This window comes from Electrona antarctica (genome assembly GCF_951216825.1).
Source record: "Electrona antarctica genome assembly, contig: scaffold_84, whole genome shotgun sequence".
Lineage (NCBI taxonomy): Eukaryota > Metazoa > Chordata > Actinopteri > Myctophiformes > Myctophidae > Electrona > Electrona antarctica.
Window position 1 is genome coordinate 214,046 of NW_027637919.1, and position 25,179 is coordinate 239,224.

The 25,179-nt window shown below is 46.6% G+C and overlaps 1 protein-coding gene across 1 annotated transcript in view; it reads right to left on the bottom strand.

Moving 5' to 3' along the window:
* LOC306918571 (uncharacterized protein) overlaps positions 1-25,179 on the bottom strand; it is a gene marked incomplete at both ends in the record, with an annotated part of 81,582 nt that overhangs the window by 17,060 nt on the left and 39,343 nt on the right. The window contains 2 exons of the mRNA XM_079531464.1: positions 4,195-11,936; positions 12,098-12,232. Coding sequence (XP_079387590.1) covers positions 4,195-11,936; positions 12,098-12,232 — 7,877 coding nt within the window. The remainder of the gene's footprint in view (positions 1-4,194; positions 11,937-12,097; positions 12,233-25,179) is intronic.

Consider the following 25,179-nt stretch of genomic DNA (forward strand, 5'->3'; position numbering starts at 1 on the left):
CCTAGAGATCCCTTGGGTCTTCCGATTTGTTCCTCAGCTGTCGTTGAGCTTTATGGTGGCAGGCTGATGGACGGTTAATGGCTGGCTGTGATGTGACTGACAGGCTGTCGGGTGGGCTTGCTGGCATGTGACTGACTGGCGGATGGGTCGTTTGGGATGCTGATGGCTGGCTTGAAGTCAACACGCAGTAGACGGCATCGTGATAACTGTAGTATGAGCCAGCGCATGGTGACAGGCAATATGGGGAACAAACTGGCCAGATGTATGGAGAACCCGGATGACTGGGAGTGACGATGGAGACCTAGAGATCCCTTGGGTCTTCCGATTTGTTCCTCAGCTGTCGTCGAGCTTTACGGTGGCAGGATGATGGACGGTTAATGGCTGGCTGTGATGTGATGTGACTGACAGGCTGTCGGGTGGGCTTGCTGGCATGTGACTGACTGGCGGATGGGTCGTTTGGGATGCTGATGGCTGGCTTGAAGTCAACACGCAGTAGACGGCATCGTGATAACTGTAGTATGAGCCAGCGCATGGTGACAGGCAATATGGGGAACAAACTGGCCAGATGTATGGAGAACCCGGATGACTGGGAGTGACGATGGAGACCTAGAGATCCCTTGGGTCTTCCGATTTGTTCCTCAGCTGTCGTTGAGCTTTACGGTGGCAGGCTGATGGACGGTTAATGGCTGGCTGTGATGTGATGTGACTGACAGGCTGTCGGGTGGGCTTGCTGGCATGTGACTGACTGGCGGATGGGTCGTTTGGGATGCTGATGGCTGGCTTGAAGTCAACACGCAGTAGACGGCATCGTGATAACTGTAGTATGAGCCAGCGCATGGTGACAGGCAATATGGGGAACAAACTGGCCAGATGTATGGAGAACCCGGATGACTGGGAGTGACGATGGAGACCTAGAGATCCCTTGGGTCTTCCGATTTGTTCCTCAGCTGTCGTCGAGCTTTACGGTGGCAGGCTGATGGACGGTTAATGGCTGGCTGTGATGTGATGTGACTGACAGGCTGTCGGGTGGGCTTGCTGGCATGTGACTGACTGGCGGATGGGTCGTTTGGGATGCTGATGGCTGGCTTGAAGTCAACACGCAGTAGACGGCATCGTGATAACTGTAGTATGAGCCAGCGCATGGTGACAGGCAATATGGGGAACAAACTGGCCAGATGTATGGAGAACCCGGATGACTGGGAGTGACGATGGAGACCTAGAGATCCCTTGGGTCTTCCGATTTGTTCCTCAGCTGTCGTTGAGCTTTATGGTGGCAGGCTGATGGACGGTTAATGGCTGGCTGTGATGTGACTGACAGGCTGTCGGGTGGGCTTGCTGGCATGTGACTGACTGGCGGATGGGTCGTTTGGGATGCTGATGGCTGGCTTGAAGTCAACACGCAGTAGACGGCATCGTGATAACTGTAGTATGAGCCAGCGCATGGTGACAGGCAATATGGGGAACAAACTGGCCAGATGTATGGAGAACCCGGATGACTGGGAGTGACGATGGAGACCTAGAGATCCCTTGGGTCTTCCGATTTGTTCCTCAGCTGTCGTCGAGCTTTACGGTGGCAGGATGATGGACGGTTAATGGCTGGCTGTGATGTGATGTGACTGACAGGCTGTCGGGTGGGCTTGCTGGCATGTGACTGACTGGCGGATGGGTCGTTTGGGATGCTGATGGCTGGCTTGAAGTCAACACGCAGTAGACGGCATCGTGATAACTGTAGTATGAGCCAGCGCATGGTGACAGGCAATATGGGGAACAAACTGGCCAGATGTATGGAGAACCCGGATGACTGGGAGTGACGATGGAGACCTAGAGATCCCTTGGGTCTTCCGATTTGTTCCTCAGCTGTCGTTGAGCTTTACGGTGGCAGGCTGATGGACGGTTAATGGCTGGCTGTGATGTGATGTGACTGACAGGCTGTCGGGTGGGCTTGCTGGCATGTGACTGACTGGCGGATGGGTCGTTTGGGATGCTGATGGCTGGCTTGAAGTCAACACGCAGTAGACGGCATCGTGATAACTGTAGTATGAGCCAGCGCATGGTGACAGGCAATATGGGGAACAAACTGGCCAGATGTATGGAGAACCCGGATGACTGGGAGTGACGATGGAGACCTAGAGATCCCTTGGGTCTTCCGATTTGTTCCTCAGCTGTCGTCGAGCTTTACGGTGGCAGGCTGATGGACGGTTAATGGCTGGCTGTGATGTGATGTGACTGACAGGCTGTCGGGTGGGCTTGCTGGCATGTGACTGACTGGCGGATGGGTCGTTTGGGATGCTGATGGCTGGCTTGAAGTCAACACGCAGTAGACGGCATCGTGATAACTGTAGTATGAGCCAGCGCATGGTGACAGGCAATATGGGGAACAAACTGGCCAGATGTATGGAGAACCCGGATGACTGGGAGTGACGATGGAGACCTAGAGATCCCTTGGGTCTTCCGATTTGTTCCTCAGCTGTCGTCGAGCTTTACGGTGGCAGGCTGATGGACGGTTAATGGCTGGCTGTGATGTGATGTGACTGACAGGCTGTCGGGTGGGCTTGCTGGCATGTGACTGACTGGCGGATGGGTCGTTTGGGATGCTGATGGCTGGCTTGAAGTCAACACGCAGTAGACGGCATCGTGATAACTGTAGTATGAGCCAGCGCATGGTGACAGGCAATATGGGGAACAAACTGGCCAGATGTATGGAGAACCCGGATGACTGGGAGTGACGATGGAGACCTAGAGATCCCTTGGGTCTTCCGATTTGTTCCTCAGCTGTCGTCGAGCTTTACGGTGGCAGGATGATGGACGGTTAATGGCTGGCTGTGATGTGATGTGACTGACAGGCTGTCGGGTGGGCTTGCTGGCATGTGACTGACTGGCGGATGGGTCGTTTGGGATGCTGATGGCTGGCTTGAAGTCAACACGCAGTAGACGGCATCGTGATAACTGTAGTATGAGCCAGCGCATGGTGACAGGCAATATGGGGAACAAACTGGCCAGATGTATGGAGAACCCGGATGACTGGGAGTGACGATGGAGACCTAGAGATCCCTTGGGTCTTCCGATTTGTTCCTCAGCTGTCGTCGAGCTTTACGGTGGCAGGCTGATGGACGGTTAATGGCTGGCTGTGATGTGATGTGACTGACAGGCTGTCGGGTGGGCTTGCTGGCATGTGACTGACTGGCGGATGGGTCGTTTGGGATGCTGATGGCTGGCTTGAAGTCAACACGCAGTAGACGGCATCGTGATAACTGTAGTATGAGCCAGCGCATGGTGACAGGCAATATGGGGAACAAACTGGCCAGATGTATGGAGAACCCGGATGACTGGGAGTGACGATGGAGACCTAGAGATCCCTTGGGTCTTCCGATTTGTTCCTCAGCTGTCGTTGAGCTTTACGGTGGCAGGCTGATGGACGGTTAATGGCTGGCTGTGATGTGACTGACAGGCTGTCGGGTGGGCTTGCTGGCATGTGACTGACTGGCGGATGGGTCGTTTGGGATGCTGATGGCTGGCTTGAAGTCAACACGCAGTATATGGCATTGTGATAACTGTAGTATGAGCCAGCGCATGGTGAAAGGCAATATGTGGAACAAACTGGCCAGATGTATGGAGAACCCGGATGACTGGGAGTGACGATGGAGACCTAGAGATCCCTTGGGTCTTCCGATTTGTTCCTCAGCTGTCGTTGAGCTTTACGGTGGCAGGCTGATGGACGGTTAATGGCTGGCTGTGATGTGATGTGACTGACAGGCTGTCGGGTGGGCTTGCTGGCATGTGACTGACTGGCGGATGGGTCGTTTGGGTTGCTGATGGCTGGCTTGAAGTCAACACGCAGTATATGGCATTGTGATAACTGTAGTATGAGCCAGCGCATGGTGAAAGGCAATATGGGGAACAAACTGGCCAGATGTATGGAGAACCCGGATGACTGGGAGTGACGATGGAGACCTAGAGATCCCTTGGGTCTTCCGATTTGTTCCTCAGCTGTCGTTGAGCTTTACGGTGGCAGGCTGATGGACGGCTGATGGCTGGCTTTCATGTGACGGCTGTCGGTGGGCTTGCTGGCATGTGACTGACAGGCGAGGCGGATGGGTCATTTAGCATGCTGATGGCCGGCTTGAAGTCAACACGCAGTAGACGGCATCGTGATAACTGTAGTATGTGTGCAGTACACCCGACTGAAGGCAATACCCTGGTTGTGATATGTAGATGTGATCAATCAGGGTATTATTTTCGGTTGTTGCAGTGGAGATCAGCTGGCTGTAGCCTTTGGACTCAAACTCCTCCTTAACTAGTTTCCGGTCCGTCTTGAGCAGGTCCTCATTGAAGTCTCCACAGACAACAACAGGCTGGCAGTCCATCAAGGCCAAGGATTCCAAGAGGCGGCCAAGGTTGAGACAAAAGGCGCTTTTCCTGTATTTGGGGGGTCTGTAGACAGTGGCTATGAGCGCTTTGACTGGGGCCTCAACTCTGACGACTGCAAACTCGAGATCGGTGACATTGTGAACGGCCCTCCGGGCGTCTGCTAGAAGACTACTTCTGTAGTAGACCGCGACTCCACCTCCCCTTTCTGTAGCAATGTCCTTAGTGTTGGTGTACGACACGTGTCTGTTGCGTGCAAACACATGGTATCCCTCCAGCTCGATGCCAGGGGGAACGGAGGATCCAGTCAAATGGGTCTCTGTCATGCACAACACATCGGCGTGTCTGAATTCGTGGTGCGCTTTCACGTCCCCAATGTGCGACATTAGCCCCTGTGCGTTGTGATGCACGATGGTCAACGTCGGGCCGATGTTGTCTGCTGACTTGACAAAGTGCAACAGTGGTCTCGTCATTTGGAACGAAGCACGAGTCATGCTCTCCATTGCCGCCTTTATGTCTGGGTTGGCATAAATCTTCTTCTCGTTGAAGTCTGTGATTTTGAGCCCTTGAAGGGAGGTTGTTCGGCTCAGGGCGACATAGGCCATTCCGGGTTGAAAGATGTGCTTCAGAGACACCACTGCATAATCCATGGTCATGCCTTGCACTTTGTGGGCTGTACACCCAAAGGCAAGTTTGATGGGAAACTGCCGTCGCACCACCGTTGATTTGGTCAGTCTCTCCTCAAACCTTTCGATGTACACCAGGTCATCAGTTGGCCCTTGAATCTTCCTGCGGAACGTCCGACCTGCCGTGGGATTGTCCAGTTGGAGGCCAAGCAAATCCACAACGGTCTGCCCGTTTGCAGTGGTTGTGACAATGTTGGCTATTGTTCCAAAGGTCCCGTTTACCATCCCATCTTCAACGTCTAGATTCCTGATGACCATGACTCGCGCTCCTTCAGCAGCTTGGAAGGTTGACGGCAACTCCCTCGAGTTGCCTCTGAAGGGACAGACCAGCGGCGTCATGTCTTCGGAGTTTCCGTACTTCCGATAATCTTGAGCTTGAATCGTGGAAATCTGGGTGCCGAGCTCGGTGATGACCACATCGTTGTGGGCATCGACCTCCTTGTTTGTCGCAAAGATATGAAGGACATCACGTGGGCAGTCTTTGCTTTCAGCCACAGCCTGTGCGAGCAGACAACTGTCGTGGGCACTCAGAGCGTCCGCCTTCCCCTTTACTCTCAGCCTGTTCAAGAGTTCGGCGAAAATGAGATCATCTTTCTGACGCATGATCTCGGTAAGGTCGACCATCTGAAAATCTGCCCAGACACCTGGCACAGCCTCGTTGACAATGCAGAGCGCTTTGCTATTACCAACGGGTGGCAGCTGGTAGAAGTCTCCAACTGCGAGGACAGACATGCCACCAAAGGGTTTCCTGTTGCCCTTGATCTGCTGCAATCGCAAGTTGACAAAGTTAAAGAGCTCCTGGGAGACCATGGATATCTCATCAATGATCAAGATCTCGGCGTGGGCCAATACCCCTCTCACGTCGTCCAGTGCATTTCCAAGTGAAACATACTGTTCCTTCAAACTTCTCGGCAGCTTCAGCAAGGAGTGCAGGGTTCGTCCATTGATGTTGAAAGCCGCAGTGCCGGTAAACGCTGACAGCAGCACCAAGGGCTGGGTCATGTCTGCTTCGTTGCGATAACTGGGCAGTTGGCGGAGAATCTTGGTACCCTCCTGATAAATGCACTTGATGACATGGGATTTGCCACAGCCAGCACCCCCAGAGATGAAATAAAGAAAGGGCTCAGGGTCGTCACGCAAGACGCGCTTCAAACACCATTGACGCACGGTGTAGAAGATGGACGCTTGCGTTTCGTTGAGGCTCCGGTACATGCTCCTGACATAGTCCGGGCTCAATTCGGGAGCATCGATCACTGGCATCGCTTTACTGGCGTCGGGATGGACTTGGTATTCGGGAACGTCGTCTCGCTCTTGTCGCTCGTGGGGATCGCTGGGTTTCCGAAGGCTGATGCACTCCAAACGGTCGAGCTCTACCTCTGGCGCAAAAGTGTTCCACGCATTGAAAACTGCTCCTTCTTCCGCAAGCGTGTCCAGTACCTGATCCACAATTCTCCCCCGCCCTTCATATAAGTCCTTGTTCTTATCCACAATCTCCTTCACACGGACGCGGAATCCAATCCTTGTCCTGGCAAGATCATGTTCGTAGAACTGCTCATACGTGGCATGGGTCTCGCCTTTCAGTTCCCTGTCTGCTCTGTGTGGAAAGTACAGTTTCAGCATCCCTCTGTAGTACTTCTCCTTGTTTTTCTGCTCGGAGAATCGAGTGAAGCGAATAACGGCGACTCTTTCAAGGTTGGTCCTTTTCTGAACATACCCCATGTCGTTCTGCAGGGGCAGTGCGTTCTGCAATTTGCTTGTGCTGGCCAGAACCCTGTATTCGGACGCAAACTCAGCAAGACACATGTATTCGAACTCCGGCTCGTCTGGTCTGTTCAAGTACTTCTCGGGAATGCCTGACATCCACACATCTTCTGCGTCTGGGTCCATCTCCTTCAGTTTACTCATGGGCTGACTCATTCTCAGGCCATCCTCATCAGTCTGTAGGAAAATGACCTGACGCGTGCACTTTTTAAGCGGGAGACTGCATACACGTGCGACAGACTCCTGAGCGCTGACCTCTCTGTGCTGAACGTATGTGTGCATGATGTGCTTCATTTCATCCATTTCTTTGGCGTCCGGATTAGACTTGCGCGCGTCCGCAACGACTGCGCTGAGGAGCTCGGACATCTCGTGTTCCGGTTTCGCCACGTAAGCCATCATGTACTGGGCACAAGATGCATCGTCTAGTATATACTGGATGTCCATGTTGGCGTCCCACACTCGCAGCAGATGGGGATTGTACGCATTTATCCAGCACTCATCAGGATGACGCCTCAGGTGAACTTGCGGTACAGTGCTAAGGTCAAAGACAAATTGCAGATACCGCCCCCGAGTAAGGTTGCATTTCTTGAGCAGTTCTGGCAAATCCCTGAATGAGGCTTCAGGGTCATTGAGCATGTCTCTCAGTGGTGCCAGCTTTTCCTTGGCCTCCTTTTGTTTCAATGTCTCTTTCCGCGAGCCTTTTCGCCTTTTGCCTTTAGCTTTCTGGCCACTGCCGCTGTTGTCTTTCTGACCGTCATCGTCATCATCTGAGGACAGGAGACGAGGAAGTGCGATGATAGTTTCGTCCATGGGTAGTTTGGGGAACCCAAATCGACAAGTCACATTTCCTTTCTTGCATGACCTGGAGTGGTTCCGGCTGTGAACTTGAACTTCAGACACGATTTTGTGGAGCTCGGGGTCTGCATACTGGTCAGGCATCCTGCAACTGACGTACTTGTTTATGAAGTCGTCAACACCAGGATCCTCAGCATCTGGTGCATTCTTGACCCAAACCATCATGTGTATGTGAGGGCTACCACGAGCCTGGAACTCCACGCGATAGAAGTAATCCTCCACTTTACCGACTGGATGTGCAGGCGACAGCAAAAAAGCGACGGCTGCGTCCACTCTCTTTTCAAACAATCGCATGAGAGTGACAGGGTTGCTCCGGAGAATGTCGCATTTTGCAACCCAGTCTAGCTCTGAGAAGTCCCCTTGTTCACCTTGTTGTGCTTTGATGGCCTTAATGACTTCTGGCCACCTCATCTCCGCGGCACTCAATGTGATGAACCAGTTGGGCTTTCCGAGCTGTCTGCACATAGCGTGGAGATCTTTAAGCGCTCTGCTCCAGAACGCCGGAGTGCCTCTGAGGGGCTGCATGAAGCGCGTCGCATCCCTGTTACGGACGAGCTTCACTACCTCGTTTTTGTCCTGAAGCATTTTGTTTGACAGCGTTCTTCCGTCCCTGGTATATCTTTTCCCCTTCCGCGTCTGGATGGACATGCTGTTGGTAGCCTGCTGCGTTTCTGTCACAAACTGCGCAAAGAAGAGGTAGGTTTGGTCGGTGGCAAAGCGGGTATCGACAGAAAGGAGCCTCGCATTGAAGTACCTACTTGGGGACAATTTGATGTCTCTGACCTCATCTAATGTATTCTCTCCGGTTGAGAACTGCACGGGAAAGGCCATGCTTTCAAGCTTGGGGACGGTGAAAATACCCACAGGTCTGTTTCCTTGGGCTGGAGCGATGCTGAATACCCCCTCACCGTACGATAGGATTTCCTGTGCGATGTCAGGAGGCTGCATGCAAGAGTCAAAGATCAGACCGGGTCTAAGTTCCTCCTGTTCGCTAGACTGCTGTTCGCTAGACGGCTGTTCACCTGTTGTGTCAGCAACAGGTGACACAGCCTCTTGCGCATCTTCCTCATCGACTGACAGTTCATCCTGGAGGCGGTCAAACGTGGCATTATCATTAATGACTATGTCACGGTATTCCGGATGAGTCACTTTCAGTTTCCTCAGTGCCGCCAGCACATCTGTCATGTTCACCGTGTGGAAGTGCTGATATCCCTTGTACTTGATGTTCCGCTTCAGCTTAACCTGCAACAGCTGGTCTTCATGTCTGGACCTCGGCAGAGCATTCACCGTGGCTTCCACTTCCGACGGTACACACACAACTGGACCATGCACTGCCCTTTGCCGTCCTTTCGGCAACGAAATAATTTTAGCAAAGGGTATGTACTTTGCGATTAGCTGCCTTTCCAGGTAATTCAACAGTTGCAGCTCTAGGGGAATGGGTGCTGGTTCCAGCTTATTAGCAGCTGCTATGCATGGCATCCTCCCTTTTGTTAGGTTGTCGTCACAGCTGTAGCAGATATACTCCTGTTTTCTCTCATTTGCAACGTCACACGGGGCTGAGCATTCACAGTCACATATGTGCACATACTTGGCTGTCAAGCAAGCAGTTACCAGGTGTGGGTTTAATTTGAGGTACTTTGCCCTGTTGCACCATAGGACCTGATTGCCGAACAAAACTCTGTGGCACACCGTACACACAAATGTAGGCCCTAATTTAATCCGTTCTCGGAATTTCGACATGTGAACTTTCATAAGAGCTTCCATTTCACGTAGAGACTGGCGGTTTGCAATATGTATGGATTTCCTCTTTAGTCTCATAGCACACTGCAACTTGTGGTGGATACGGAGTATAGTATCTGCTGCGAGTCTCTCCATCTTGTTCTTGGTGCACCGTTGTATATGGCGCCGCCTGAATTCAGCTTCATTGTGATATCTTTGATGGTGCTTCTGTTTGCGTGATTCACGGAAAACAGCATCGGTGCTCCATCTGTTGTTCTGCTTCTGTTTGTGTGATTCACGGAAAACAGCATCGGTGCTCCATCTGTTGTTTTTCTTCTGTTTGTGTGATTCACGGAAAACAGCATCGGTGCTCCATCTGTTGTTCTGCTTCCGTTTGTGTGATTCACGGAAAACAGCATCGGTGCTCCATCTGTTGTTCTGCTTCTTTTTGTGTGATTCACGAAAATCAGCATCAGTGCGCCATCTATTTGTCTGCTTCTGCTGCCGTTTTTCACGAAAATCAGCATCAGTGCGCCATCTATTTGTCTGCTTCTGCTGCCGTTTTTCACGAAAATCAGCATCAGTGCGCCATCTATTTGTCTGCTTCTGCTGCCGTTTTTCACGAAAATCAGCATCAGTGCGCCATCTATTTTTCTGCTTCTGCTGGAAAACAGGATCAGTGTTCCATCTCTTTTTCCAATAGTTTTTCATGAAGGCTTTATGTGTTTCACGGAATCCAGCATCAGTGAGCCAGCGTGTGGTCCTGGATTCATTCTTGTACTCATGTTGTTTCTGCACAAGTTTCCGCTGATTCTTTATTCGCCTTTCTTTATTTAGTTTGTAAAGATGATATGCTGGAGTCTCACTGGAGCCGTGGTCAAAGAAGGGCACACTGTGAGGTGGTGCCGCTGGTGCCTCACTGGAGCCGTGGTCAAGGGAGGGCACACTGTGAGGTGGTGCCACTGGTGTCTGGTCAATTTCAAAGACAACAGGCAAGAGCTCATATGACGCATGAGTAGGACGGCCTTTGAGGACCAGGCGCAAGTGGCAGGCCAAGTCAGTCACGTTTTGGAAAGTCAACATAATTGCTTTTCCTCCAGATATTGGCATACCCCAGTCATTTCTTGAGTGTGAATCAAACAATCCGTAGCGTCCTGATCTGTCCCGAAACACTGCAAAGCATTCAGGATGAACCATCAACACTGCATGGGTGAGATCATTTGACAGGCACTGCAGCTGTTTGGCAAGGGAGTAATTCTTTCCTTTTGTTTTGTTCAAGGGACCAACTTTCAGGTCTGACATGTCCATGCGAACGGTGTAAACACTGTTCTCGCCGAAGACCCGATTTGGCAACTGCTCCATGGTCAAGAGATCTGACTGATGCGTATTGTCCAAATGCAGATGCTGTATTGTGTCTTCGTAGAGAACATCTCCCTGGACAAGCACTTTGTCAAGGCAGGCCGTGTCAAAACCAACTCCCTCATTGTGGTAGGCAAGAAAGGTGAGAGCCATGCAGGTGCACTGAGTGTTTGACCTCTCTGACTCAGGATTGGTGCGTATGTCACCTTGACACATAGTGGCACTCACCAATTGTGGCGCTCGCTGCAGACCCTGCTTTGCATGCCACCTGTTGCTCCGCACTGTTGGTACTGCTGCTCTAATTGTCACATGTGTTGACGGTGCAGGAGTCTTGCTGGAGACATGGTCGATTGCTGCAGTAGCTGGTGTGCTTGTCACACTTGTTGACGTTGCAGCAATCTCGCTGGAGCCATGGTCGATTGTTGCAGGAGCTTGCGCACGTGTCACATTTGTTGACGGTCCAGGAGCGTCGCTGGAGTGATGGTCAAATGAAACAGGCACAAACTCATACCGCGCTAAAGGAGAACGCTCTTTGAAAAGCATGTCAAAGTGGCGGACCAAACCACTCAGATCTTGGAACGTCAGTAGAATAGCTTTTCCTTCAGGCATCGGCAAACCTGTCGCAGATCTCGAATGGGAGTCAAAAACGCCATAACGTCCTGATGTGTCACGGAACACTGCAAAGCATTCGGGACTTACAATCAGGAAAGCACGGGTGACCTCTTGCGACAGGCACTTCAGTTCCTGCTCCAGAAACAGCATATCCTTAGGTATGTTAGTGTGGTGTTTGGCTGATGGGTTCACATAACCAACTTTCACATACCACATATTGACACTGTAGAAATTGCTCTCAACGACAACCTGTTTTGGCATCTCCTCTATGGTCAGATTCCTGAACGTAAGCTTTGCTTCATGGTTTTCCACAAAAAGGTGGCGTATATTGTCTTTGTAGAGATCATCTCCCTGATAAAGCACTTTGTCAAGGGAGGATGTGTCGAAACGCACTCCATCAGTGTGGAAAGCCAGAAAGGTGAGCGCCATGCAGGTGCACTGACTGTTCAACTTGCCTAGCCAAGGCTTATAGGGGTTGATGTAGGTTATGTCCGCTTGACAGATGCTTGCCCTCACTGACTGCACAGGCTGCTGACTCTGCCTCACCGCACTCTTCTCCCGACGTTCAACAGGGGACATCTGATGTAAGCAAGAGCACACAAACCGTTTCATCACCATTTGACATAGCGCCTCTTGGACAGTATAAACATTCTTAGATTTTACCAATTTATCTGGGTCAGAAAGGGAGAGAAACTTTTTAAAACGCTTCAATGTCAACATAAACATTGCATCCAAATTACCTCGCTGCCACATGGAATAGCTGGGCGACCCACATAGCTGGAAACATGGGATCGGACGGCAGCATCCATCGCATCTGAGAAGTCACGGGGAAAAGACACAGGATCTGGTCGGATGGAACACTCAGCCAAGTCCACCTGTGGAGCAAAGTACGTCAAATCATACACATCAATGATAATGGTAATATAATATTGGCTGCATGTTAGCATGCATGTTAGCATGTTGACATGCTAATTCTAACATGCTGATGCTAACATGCTAAGGCAAAAATTATAATGCTAACATGCTAACATGATAATGCTAACATGTGCTAATGTGCTAACATGCTAATGTTAACATGCTAATGCTAACATGCTAGTGCTAACATGCCAATGCTAACATGCTAACATTACCATGCAAACATGCTAATGCTAACATGCTAACATGCTAGCATGCTAATGCTAACATACTATCTAACATGCTAACATGGTAACATGCTAGTGCTAACATGCTAGTGCTATCATGCTAACATGCTAGTGCTATCATGCTAACATGCTAATGCTAACATGCTAATGCCAACATGCTAGCATGATAATGCTAACATAATAATGCTAACATGCTAATGCTAGCATGCATGATAACATGCTAGTGCTAACATGCATGCTAACATGCTAATGCTAGCATGCATGATAACATGCTAGTGCTAACATGCTAGTGCTAACATGCTAATGATAACGTGCATGATAACATGCTAGTGCTAACATGCTAATGCTAACATGCTAATGCTAACATGCTAACAAGCTAATGCTAACATGCTAACATGCTAATGCTAACATGTGCTAATGTGCTAACATGCTAATGCCAACATGCTAACATGCTAGCATGATAATGCTAACATAATAATGCTAACATGCTAATGCTAACATGCTAGTGCTAACATGCTAGTGCTAGTGCTAACATGCTAATGATAACGTGCATGATAACATGCTAGTGCTAACATGCTAATGATAACGTGCATGATAACATGCTAGTGCTAACATGCTAATGCTAGATTAGCATGAATTAATTAGCTAATTAATTCATATGCTAATTAGCATTAGCATAGATTAGCATTAGCATATATTATTATATGCCAATTTCGCCAATTATATAGTAGCATATAGCTTGTTGATCTATCTTACTGTTGACGCAGTATTTTCTATTATATTTAATTTCATTCTTTGGGGGGTGGGGGGGGGGGGGGGGCAGATTTCACCTGAGAAACAATGTTTTTCCATTAAACAACGCTTAATTACCACAAGTAATTCAATAAACAACAACATATTAAATAGCTGAGTAAATGAAATAGGTTTCTCTGACACAGTGGCAGAATTGGCAGAATTGGATTAGATTTGTTGCGACCGAAGGTCGCAGTTATAACTATGAGACCTTGCGTTTTTTGTCACGTCATGTCACTCACAATCTGTCACTCAATTTGTCACTCACAATCCTGGGCACTATATATGCCCAGGTCTTGTGACATCACTATGACATCATCAGAGATGATAGTAAATAAGGTATCATATCATAGTAAATGCGACCTGCTGTCGCAATTAAGCCCGGAGATCCCTGATATTAAGCACATATGTTAAACTATGAAATCTTGCGTTTTTTTGTCACTCAGAATCCCCATACATTTTGTCACTCAAAATCCCCATACATGGGGAAAGCCCCCATATATTGAGCCCAGGTCTCGTGTAATCACTATGACATCCTCAGGGATATTAAGCCCATATACGGGAATGTCCCCATATATGGTCGGACATTGTGATATCACGTCTAGTCACGTCTCCAAGACACGCTATATATGGCCCTGGCCATGGCCATGAACCCTTGTCCTGTTTTTCATTGTGCAGGTCAAAGTTGATCCCATGCCAAAGCGACAGCACTGGCCCAGCAGTCTGCTGATTTGACCTCATTACACCCTGTACACTCAAGACACGCTCCATATATGGCCAGTGCGCTTCTCGCCCTCAGGTGTCTTACTGGTATGAGGATTGGAGCCTTAAGCTGCGTTCAGACTTGGATGGTTAGAGCGGCGCGATTACATACAAAGTCAATGCAAAGACGATAGTTGCGCGAACGGGAGCGGCGCGACCTGGCGCAACACTAACGGGACGAACCGAGGCGAATATAGATATTCAAGTCTGAACGCACCTTTATACCAACCTGTGACCTGTGCCACACACAGGTCTGGTAATGCTGCGTTCACACGGGAAGATGCAAGCAGATACAGTCTACCATTCATTGTCAATGGAAGCCAGCATGAAGATACAAAGATGCATCTGACGTTTGTGGCTGCTGCGAAAGCTACAAAGCTACACATTGAAGCGGGGCTGGGTTCAACTTCCGGATGCAAAGGTAAATAATCTGTAGCTGCAATGACACACGTGATATATACACCGACACAGACTTTTGTCATCAGGGGCGTCAATATAGCTGGGGGGTGGAGCCGGGGGAAAGTTCAGAGTTCTCCCAACCGGAATAAACAGTGGAGTGTTGGGTTTTCAAACACAGATGCTTTAAATACTACTAATTTAAAAGTAGGCGTCATGGCTTGCCAGATCACAGGCACAGATCCTTGTTGCCACTCGACAAGGAACGCTACTTTAGAAAATGAAACAAGCTAGAGGCCGATTGTAATGTTTTCCTTGACTGCATGGGCATGATCCAGCACAACACAATGGACTGATATATTCGCTATATGGTAAGAGACACTTTTCTATAGATATGATCACTGAAACTTATCATAATATATACATTTTAAAAAGCCATTAATTCATCAATGATGTTTATAGAACATGTTTTAGTGAATTCCAAGTAGACTACCACCACCATTCGTTTCGACCGCACAAGATGGCTCCGTGCCAAGTTCCAACTGTCTCTAAACTACTTAGAATTCACTACAATGTGTTCTATAAACATTATTGATTACTTAATGGCTGTTGGTTTTTGATATTATGTTAAGTTTAATTGATCATAACTATAGAGTGTCTCTACCAGGCGAGTAAACACTGAGTAACATGGAGGGAGAGAGAGATCGATGTCCGATTTCAGTGGTGGTTAATATGCTTGTGCAACTTGACGCTGCAATATAGTATAATTAGATAAGGATACTCTGACTATAAACCACTTAAACCCCAGGACCCCAGCATAAACAAAAAATCTACAAACAACGCGTCGCAGCGCGCTGTGAGCTCATGGTAGCCCTGGCCTGGACTGAAGTGTTTTACGCACATTCTCCATTTACAGTCCTTACGCCTACACAAATGTTCCGATTACAAATATAAAGTGCTCACCCCAGGACCATAGATGTTACAATTCTGCTAGGGCGGGAATAAGTACCGGTATCTTCCGTATTGTTCAATAAAAAGCTGTTTAATCAGTTTATGGCCATGCGCCCCTATCGGTTGGTGCATTATAACTCTGATAAAATGGTCACCGATCGGATTAAAACGCTTTTTATTGAACAATGCGGAAGACACGGGTACTATTAACCACCCGTCGAGGATTGTAACATCCATGGCTCTGGGGTGAGCACTTTATATTTGAAATCTGAACATGTATGTAGACGTTAACGTTCTAAATGGGAAAAGTGCATAAAACAGGTTGAAGTTCCGCCATGACAGACGAGCGCCATATGAACCATGGCTAAATCGTCTCGTATACGTAGTCAACTTTCCGAGGGCTTGTGTTCCAGATGTCTTTCTGATGGATTTTTCTTGGCTGTCAATATTTCTATCATCCAACAAATCGCTCTGAACGTGATCCAAAGGATCATACGCTATTATAACTCTATGGGGAAGACCATTTTGTTTACCCCGGGCTAAAACCGGATTTGACGTTTGTGGGTGTTCCTGTCTACGATCGTGTCAATGTATACTATTCTATGCTATACATATGTAGGCTACTATGAAGTGCTAAGACTACATACAATGCAATTCTAGTGCTGTCTACATAACATGCTATGCTATGTATCAGATGCTATCCAAGTCTACAAAAGTGCTATCTAAGGTGGTAGGGTAAGTGCTACGGGCCAGGGCGGAAGATTAGGAGTGATGCTGCAGTTCTGACTGTAATGGGAAGTGCATTCCATAGTTTTGGAGCCAGAAGGGAGAAGCGTTTGGGACGTGTGGAGCGTTGTCCCGGCGTTTTTAGTGAGGGTACTGCAGCTTCCCTGCGTTGGCTTAGCTTTGTACCTGAGAAACACCACGGGGTGAACCACCGCTATGTAACGCTCCACACAGATACAACACTGGAATGATGGAACAGGGAACCAGAAAATGACAAACCCAAAACATCAAGGTAGAGCAGGGGACAACGACGTGAAGATTTATGTTCTGACAGTTAGTTTGTGCAGGGAGTCCAGTATTTATAGGTGGTGGGTTGATTGTAGCAGAGTTCACAGGTTTGTAATTGGCTGGGCTGAGAGTGGAACCAGGTGTGTAACTAGGACTGAGGGCTGCAATGGGAAGTGGGAGTGGCTGAAGTGTAAACACAGACACAACTGGGCAGAGGGAGAGATACAGAAAGAGGGGAATAAACAGGCAGAGGGCCAGACCATGACAATACTAAACTTACGTACAATCATGTTTGCTTGTGCATATCACATTCTACGTTGCCTGTAGATGTCCCTAGGTCACAAATAGGTAATTTGTTAAATAATGGCTTGACGTACTTGACCTCACCACAAAACTTAAGGGCTGTACCAGACAGAAAAAGACTGGAAATTACAAGTATACTACCGCACACCCTAAGTTGCAATGCAAGTTTTATTTGTTTCGACTTTAGAAGACAGTGGTGGGTCTTCTGTACAGGACTGGTCAAGGCCTAACAATAAATTTGTATATTGTCAAATCCTCAAAGTCTCATAGCAAATTGTGCTCTATTGTTCTATCTATATTTACAGTGAAATTCCATTGTGTAATGTGTAGGCCATGTGTCCATAGTGTAAGGCATTATTAATTCATGACCAGGATAAGTCAGGATAAATCAGGATACGTCATTATCCGTATAATAATCATATCCTATATCCATCATTACATTGCTATTAACAACAGAGACACATTATGACAGTCACCAGAATATGGGTGTTTTCAATGAATCTGATGAAAGGAGATGTAGTTCGCACACCGGCCTTGAGCTCAACATTTTTATTTCATGGAGAAGAGGATACAACGTTTCGACCCCTTCGGGTCTTCATCAAATACAATGGGAAACTTGTATATGGACGTCTGTGACTCCTTTCATATATTTGACCAATGGCTGTAGCCATAATATATAAGAACGTACACAATGTATTTTGTAACACGTTTTATTTCATCCATACTTACACATGTATGTACAAAATGTGATTACGTGCTAATTTATTTCCTGTCACAGACAATGTTTCTAATTTAAAATGTCTTGAAAATGTCCAATAAGAAAATCCATTAACAAGTTAAACAAAATCAACACAAAAAATCATTTGGGTTTCTCTCCAGTGTGAATTCTCTGGTGGCTTTTAAGGTGTGCCATTTGAGAGAAGTGTTGTCCACAATCATCACATCCATATGGTTTCTCTCCAGTGTGAATTATCTGGTGTTTTTTAAGGTCAGACAAACAAGAGAAGCGTTTACCACACTGATCACATCCATAGGGTTTCTCTCCAGTGTGAATTCTCTGGTGTCTTTTAAGATTTCCCATTGTAGAGAAGTGTTGTCCACACTCATCACATCCATAGGGTTTCTCTCCAGTATGAATTTTCTGGTGAGTTTTAAGGCTTGACATTTGAGTGAAGTGTTGTCCACATTGATCACATCCATAGGGTTTCTCTCCAGTGTGAATTATCTGGTGTGTTTTAAGATGTCCCATTGTAGAGAAGTGTTGTCCACAATCATCACATCCATATGGTTTCTCTCCAGTGTGAATTCTATGGTGTGTTTTAAGGTTGCTCAAGTTAGAGAAGTGTTGTCCACACTGATCACATCCATAGGGTTTCTCTCCAGTGTGAATTCTCTGGTGTGTTTTAAGCCTTCCCATTGTAGAGAAGTGTTGTCCACACTCATCACATCCATAGGGTTTCTCTCCAGTATGAATTTTCTGGTGAGTTTTAAGGCTTGACATTTGAGAGAAGTGTTGCCCACACTGATCACATCCATAGGGTTTCTCTCCTGTGTGAATTCTCTGGTGGCTTTTAAGTCTGGACATGTCAGAGAAATGTTGTCCACACTGATCACATCCATAGGGTTTCTCTCCAGTATGAATTCTCTTGTGTGTTTTAAGATGTCCCATTGTAGAGAAGTGTTGTCCACAATCATCACATCCATATGGTTTCTCTCCAGTGTGAATTCTCTCGTGTCTTTTAAGATCAGACAACTGAGAGAAGCGTTTACCACACTGATCACATCCAAAGGGTTTCTCTCCAGTGTGAATGGTCTGGTGTTTTTTAAGTCTAGACATTGTAGGGAAGCGTTTACCACACTGATCACAGCAGTGGCATTTTTGCTTAGCCAAGCTTCTTTGATCATTCACCTCTGGTAGAACAGGGAAGCCAGACTGAACTAACACTGAATTGGAAACAAAGACAAAGGAAATGTTGTTTAGAGGCATTCCTGGACTTAAAATAGCAAAACCTATAATGTTAAGTTAATGTACCCTATTATCAATTTAGCATCCATTTATAATTCGATTCTACAATCATTTTATATTTTAGAAAATACATGACAACAGGTAGTCAATGCTAAAATGAATCAAAACAAACAAATGACTAGATAAAAAAACATCCTTATGGCATGCTGTATATCCATATAGACACAGTAAGTAACTTACAGAGGTCTTGATGATCCTTGGGTGTGTTGAGAGAGTTCATCTTCAGCTGAAGTCTGGAGTCCACAGTCAGATGTTGTGGAGAACAACTACAAACTCTTCTTATACTGGAGAGCCTGAGGTGGAACCACTAACTGCTTGGTGTTGATTGGCCAAAGAGTGGAACAATACAGTCATCAGCCACCAATCTCAACCTAACAAACTGCTGCATGTGCTCCACCCCTCTCGGACTCCTCCCCCAGGTCATGCTCTATGCAACATTCTATAAATAAACTGCTAACTGTGAGATTGCTTTGTAAGCTTAATATTTAATATATTAATCTATCTATATCCAATATAGAGTATCTGGCTATCTGGATAATATATGTATAGTCTAACAATATTGAATAAGTGGATATTAATTATAATTAATTGTTACTGCAGCAGAGCCATAAGAGGATTGCTCCACATTCTTTCAGTAACATAGAACCAGCTCTGTGTGAAGAAACAACAAGAAAAACTGTTCCAAAATACTATTTGTCTTCCAAAACACAAACTGCCACCCACCCCCTAAAATGATTGCAAACAGTCTTCATAATTAGTACACAAGCCTTCACATCTTGTCTTTTACAAGTATAATACCGCACACCCTGTACGCACACCCCGACTTTAGTCAAGTCAAGTCAAATTTATTTATATAGCACATTTAAAAACAACAGCAGTTGACCCAAAGTGCTTTCCAGAGAACAGGTAGACCGTAGTCTATCACAGTGCAATAGTAGAACAAACAAACAAAATAACAACAAAAACAATGAACAACAATAAACAATAAATGTCACACTGTATTAAAAGCCAGACTAAAATGGTCCAAAATCTGTGTGGAAGATTATTCCAAAGTGTATATAGGTCCAGCTACAGACGATCACCTTTTCTTTTCAGATTTGAAGGGGGGACTGCAATGAGTTTGAGAGTGGAGGATCTGAGTGTCCTGGTGGTAGGGGGAGCAGTTATTAGTTCAGAAATATAGGAAGGGGCAAGGCCGTTTAGGGATTTAAATACAGGACCCTCTGTAGGCGGGAGATGGCGTAGTGGACTTTAGAAGACAGTGGTAGGGTTTCTGTACAGGACTGGTCAAGGCCTAACAACAAATTAGTATATTGTCAAATCTTCAAAGTCTCATAGCCAATTGTGCTCTATTGTTCTCATTTAATCGCTTATCTATATTTACAGTGAAATAACAACAGAGACACAATAACAGCAACAACTGTATTGTCTAAACCTGGGAAACTGGGACTAATGATTAATGATCACATTATGGATGAACTGAGACCATTTTACACCTCTTTGACTCTGAGTTTCAACAGAACTACAGAAATAGGTCTATGACACAGAACGTATTATTATCCTTTGTGAAATGTTAAAGGTGCTGTAACTTGTAAGGGATATGTTTTGTTAAAATAGCTCTAGTAATCATTGGTATATTGTTTGTTCCGTAACAGAGGTCTTCCCATGTCTCCATACCCATTTCACTAACATTATGTGAAATGTGTTAATAAAATTGACCAGTACTATGAAGAGAAGAAGGCCCATGGGCTCTACAATTTAAGACACAATATTTCGTTCACAGGTTTTAATTAAAAAAATCACACCCGTGTGAACTGAGTGGTGTAATATAGCCTGTCTGACGTAATGAAATCATGTCTGACGTAATGAAATCACACCCGGGTGAACAGGGTGAACATATAGCAACCATGCTCATTTTTTCTGCACAGACTAGCAAAGCCACCCGGGTGAACAGGGTGAACATAGCAACCATGCTCATTTTTTCTGCACAAAAAAGCCAGTTGTAGGAGTGGTTTACACCACTCAAAAATCATGAGTGGTGTAAGGTCTTATATAACCTGTCTGACGTAATGAAAAATCATGTCTGACGTAATGAAATCACACCCGGGTGAACAGGGTGAACATAGCAACCATGCTCATTTTTTCTGCACAGACTAACAAAGCCAGATGTAGGAGTGGTTTACACCACTCAATAATGAAATCACACCCGGGTGAACAGGGTGAACATAGCAACCATGCTCATTTTTTCTGCACAGACTAACAAAGCCAGTTGTAGGAGTGGTTTACACCACTCAAAAATGCTCACATGTGCTTACCACATATATCACTATAAAATACATTAGGCCTATGTTAGCAGAGCTACCATTGCAGTGTAGGAAGAATCTAGACAGCCTAGGAGCTAGTCTGATATACGGAGGAAATAACGAGACGAGTAGGCAGCAGCTCACATCCATTCCTTCAGTGTCAACACAACTGAAGCCAGACGTTTATTCAGCCAATATATACACAATGTTAATAGGCACTTCCTGTTAAGCGCTTGGCATTTCAGAATAAGAGCAGGTATATAAAAGACAATAAAGATCACAGGGAGGCGGCCTTTTTCCGACACCCAAATAGCCGACGGGGAAATGGTCTAAGCAATGGTCCGACAGTGTGTGTGTGTGTGTGTGAGAGAGAGAGGGGGGGAGAGAGAGAGTGAGAGAGGGGGGAGAGTGAGGGAGAGGCGCACGTGTGTGTGGGGAGGGGGGGGGTGAGTGAGTCCCCTCTCGCTGCATGTGGCAGAGAGAGAGAGAGAGAGAGAGGGGGAGTGAGAGAGAGAGGGGGAGATTAGCCTGGTTAATAAGCCAGACCTAGGGGGAGATAGGAAGAGAGTAGAATATGTGAAGAAATTATAATCCAGCGTGATTCATAGCGACATAATACATACCATGTCAATTAAAAGCACTAGGCTACTATACAGACCACTGCCTGGGGGGGGGGGTTCTCTAAGAAGTGTGACTTGATGGCCCATTTCAACGTAGTAGGTGTGTGTGTGTGTGTGGGGGGGGGGGGGGTGGGTGCTCCAAGGGGTGCTCCAAGTGGTGCTCCAAGAGGCGCGTTGATGTCTGTTGTAGGTGGCAGTCTTGGAATGGAATGCATTGTTGTGACCCACCCGACACCCCCTCACCTCCTGTGGGGGGGGGGGGTGCTCTAAGAAGTGTGACTTGATGGCCCATTTCAACGTAGTAGGCCTATTCAACTTGTAGACTCTGATTGTGGACTATGTTTGGTTCTGTACGTTTAAAGTCAATACACAGCAACCAAAGTTTCTTCACTAGACTTTTATTTTCCATCAATGGTTCATGTTCCATCAGTGACACATTATGAGTGATGATGAAAAACAGATGAATTAAAAGTAGTTCATGAACAAGGTCATATTACAGACAGTGGGTATTAATCTGTCACACATGTGTCATGTTCCATTGTATGAATAACCCAAATTAATGTATTAATAAAAATAGTTCATGAACAGGTCATATCATTTAGACCAGTGGTTCTCAGGCCAAGACCCCCCCAAAGAATCCTTTCGGACTGGTTCCGCAGATACATGTTGTGATAACAGCTGATTTACAAGATTGTTGTGAGCATGTATCAGCTATGTTGTTGGAATGTATTAAGATGATCATTAATTGTATGTATATTTATATATATACCAATGAACTTTACCAATCTGTGCTTAGTTACCTTCCCAGTGGTAGAAACAACAACAGCCAATGGAGCCGAATTCGTTTTGACGGAGATGAAAGGAACTTTGAATTATGGTTGGTAAAATTTCTCGGTTACCTCCGGCTGAAAGGGCTGAAAGACACTATACTTTACGAGCCCGATGTCGACGACGAAGAAATACTCGATGGAGATGAGGCCGCAGCAAGAGACGCTGCAGCCGAGGTGAAAGCCATTGAGGACGCCGAGAAGAATGAAAACGCTTATGCTGAACTGGTTCAGGTGCTCGATGATACAAGTTTGTCGTTGGTTATGCGTGAGGCAGCGGATGACGGAAGAAAGGCGTTACAGATTCTGAAGGATCACTATGCGGGCAAGGGGAAACCGAGGGTGATCAGTTTGTACACAGAGCTGACGTCGCTCCGGAAAACTGCAGATGAAACAATGACAGACTATATTATACGAGCAGAAATAGCTATCACGGCACTGAGGAATGCGGAAGAGACTTTGAGTGATGGCTTGCTAACAGCTATGGTTCTGAAGGGGCTGCCAGAATCTTATAAGCCATTTTCCATTTACATCGCACAAAGTGACGACAGGATCACCTTCGCCGACTTTAAGTCCAAACTGAGGAGTTACGAGATCACTGAAAGGTTCAGTAGCAGTTCCGGGGATGACAGCGTGATGAGACTAAGAAGCAAGGACAACGACGTGAGACTGTCCTGTTATAACTGCGGCCAGAGGGGGCACAACTCGTTTGAGTGCGGAGATGCTGCTGGTCAGAAAGAACAGAGACAGTGGTGCAGTCTTTGCAGAAGTCCAACACATAACGACACCAACTGCAGACGAAGAAGACGGTAAGACAACGTCAATGTGACGCAGGATGAAGAGGAGCACACGTTCGCCTTCAAGGTGGGCCAGGTGAACCGCGACTCGGACGGCGCCGGGAGACCGAAGCAGAGACTTTGTCGGAGTAATACTCAGAGGGCTGATGGTCGACACCGGGGCTACGTCACATATTGTGACCGACGTGAAGAAGTTCCGAAACTTCGATGAGAATTTCGAGCCACGGAAGAATGTTCTGGAGATGGCTGATGGAGTGAGGGCCTCTGGCGTAGCGCTGAAGAGAGGTACTGCAGTGTTTTACCTGAGAGATAACGAGAGTCGAGAGGTGGAAACGTCCCCAAGACATTTTCTCAGTCAACGCAGCAACATCAAATGGAGCCACATTCATCTTCAAAGAGGGACAGAACAAGTTCATCCAGAGAGACGGCACGACATTCGACATTAAGGTACATGACAGGTTGTTTTATGTAAACACCGTTGATGAGAGTATTGATGTTGATGAATGTCATGGGTGTTATGACATCAAGACGTGGCATGAGATTCTGGGACATTGCAACTACGAAGATGTGTTAAAATTGCAGAATGTAACTGATGGTATGGAAATTAAAGGCAAGGTTGATATTTCCAAGTTGTCATGTGATGTGTGTATAGAAGGTAAATTTGCTCAGAGCCGAAATAGAGAACCAGACCAAAGAGCTAAAGCAGCACTAGAACTTGTACACACTGATTTATCTGGACCAATTGATCCAACGGCTAAAGATGGATTCAAATATGCTTTAGCATTTACTGACGACTATTCGGGAGCTACTTTTGTTTATTTCTTGAAATCTAAGAGTGACACAGTCCAAGCTACAGAGAAGTACATTGCCGATGTTTCACCTTATGGGAAAATTAAGTGTAATCGTTCGGATAATGGTACTGAGTATACTTCTGGTCACTTTCAGGCATTGTTAAGTGGAAATTCCATTAGACATGAGACCTCAGCTCCTTACTCACCCCATCAGAATGGGACAGCTGAAAGAAATTGGCGAACGCTGTTTGAGATGGCCAGATGTATGCTGATTGAGTGCAAATTACCAAGGGAATTGTGGACATATGCAGTAATGACGGCTGCTGTTATTCAAAATAGATGTTTCAATAAGCGTGTAGGACAGACCCCATATTACATGCTGACAGGAAAGAGGCCAAACCTTTCAAGAATGAGAACTTTTGGGTCCCCATGCTATGCATATAAACAAAATAAGAAAAAGTTGGATTCACGATGTGAAAAAGGGATATTTGTAGGATATGATAAAAATAGCCCAGCCTATTTAGTGTTTTATCCCGACACTGGGAAGGTAACTAAGCACAGATTGGTAAAGTTCATTCAAAGGAATGTCATTGAGGTTCAGACCCAAACAGATTGGGATGATGATTGCAGTGGGGGAAGGACTGTAAACCACCTCCCTGAAGATAGGGAAACTAACGAGACACAAGAACAAGAGGTGGTTGAAATGAGTGATTTGGCAAATGTTCAGGCAGGTGAAGATGGCCAAACCAGTGAGACACAGGAACAAGAAGCAGGGGAGATGGATGATTTGGTCAGTGCTCAGGCAGGTGACAGTGGCCAGAGTGCAACATATCCCAGAAGAAAAGTGAAACCACCTCAGTATTTAAAGGATTATGAGTGTCAAGTAAAATCTGATGACCTAGATGACATAACCTTTGATTATTGTTATAGAGTAATTTGTGATGTGCCACACACAGTAAAGCAGGCAATGGCATCACCTGACTCTAAGTTATGGGCAAGAGCTATGGATGAGGACATTTAATCACTAAAGGAAAATGACACGTTTACCCTGACTAAACTGCCAGAAGGCAAAGAAGTAGTGGGGGGTAGATGGGTGTA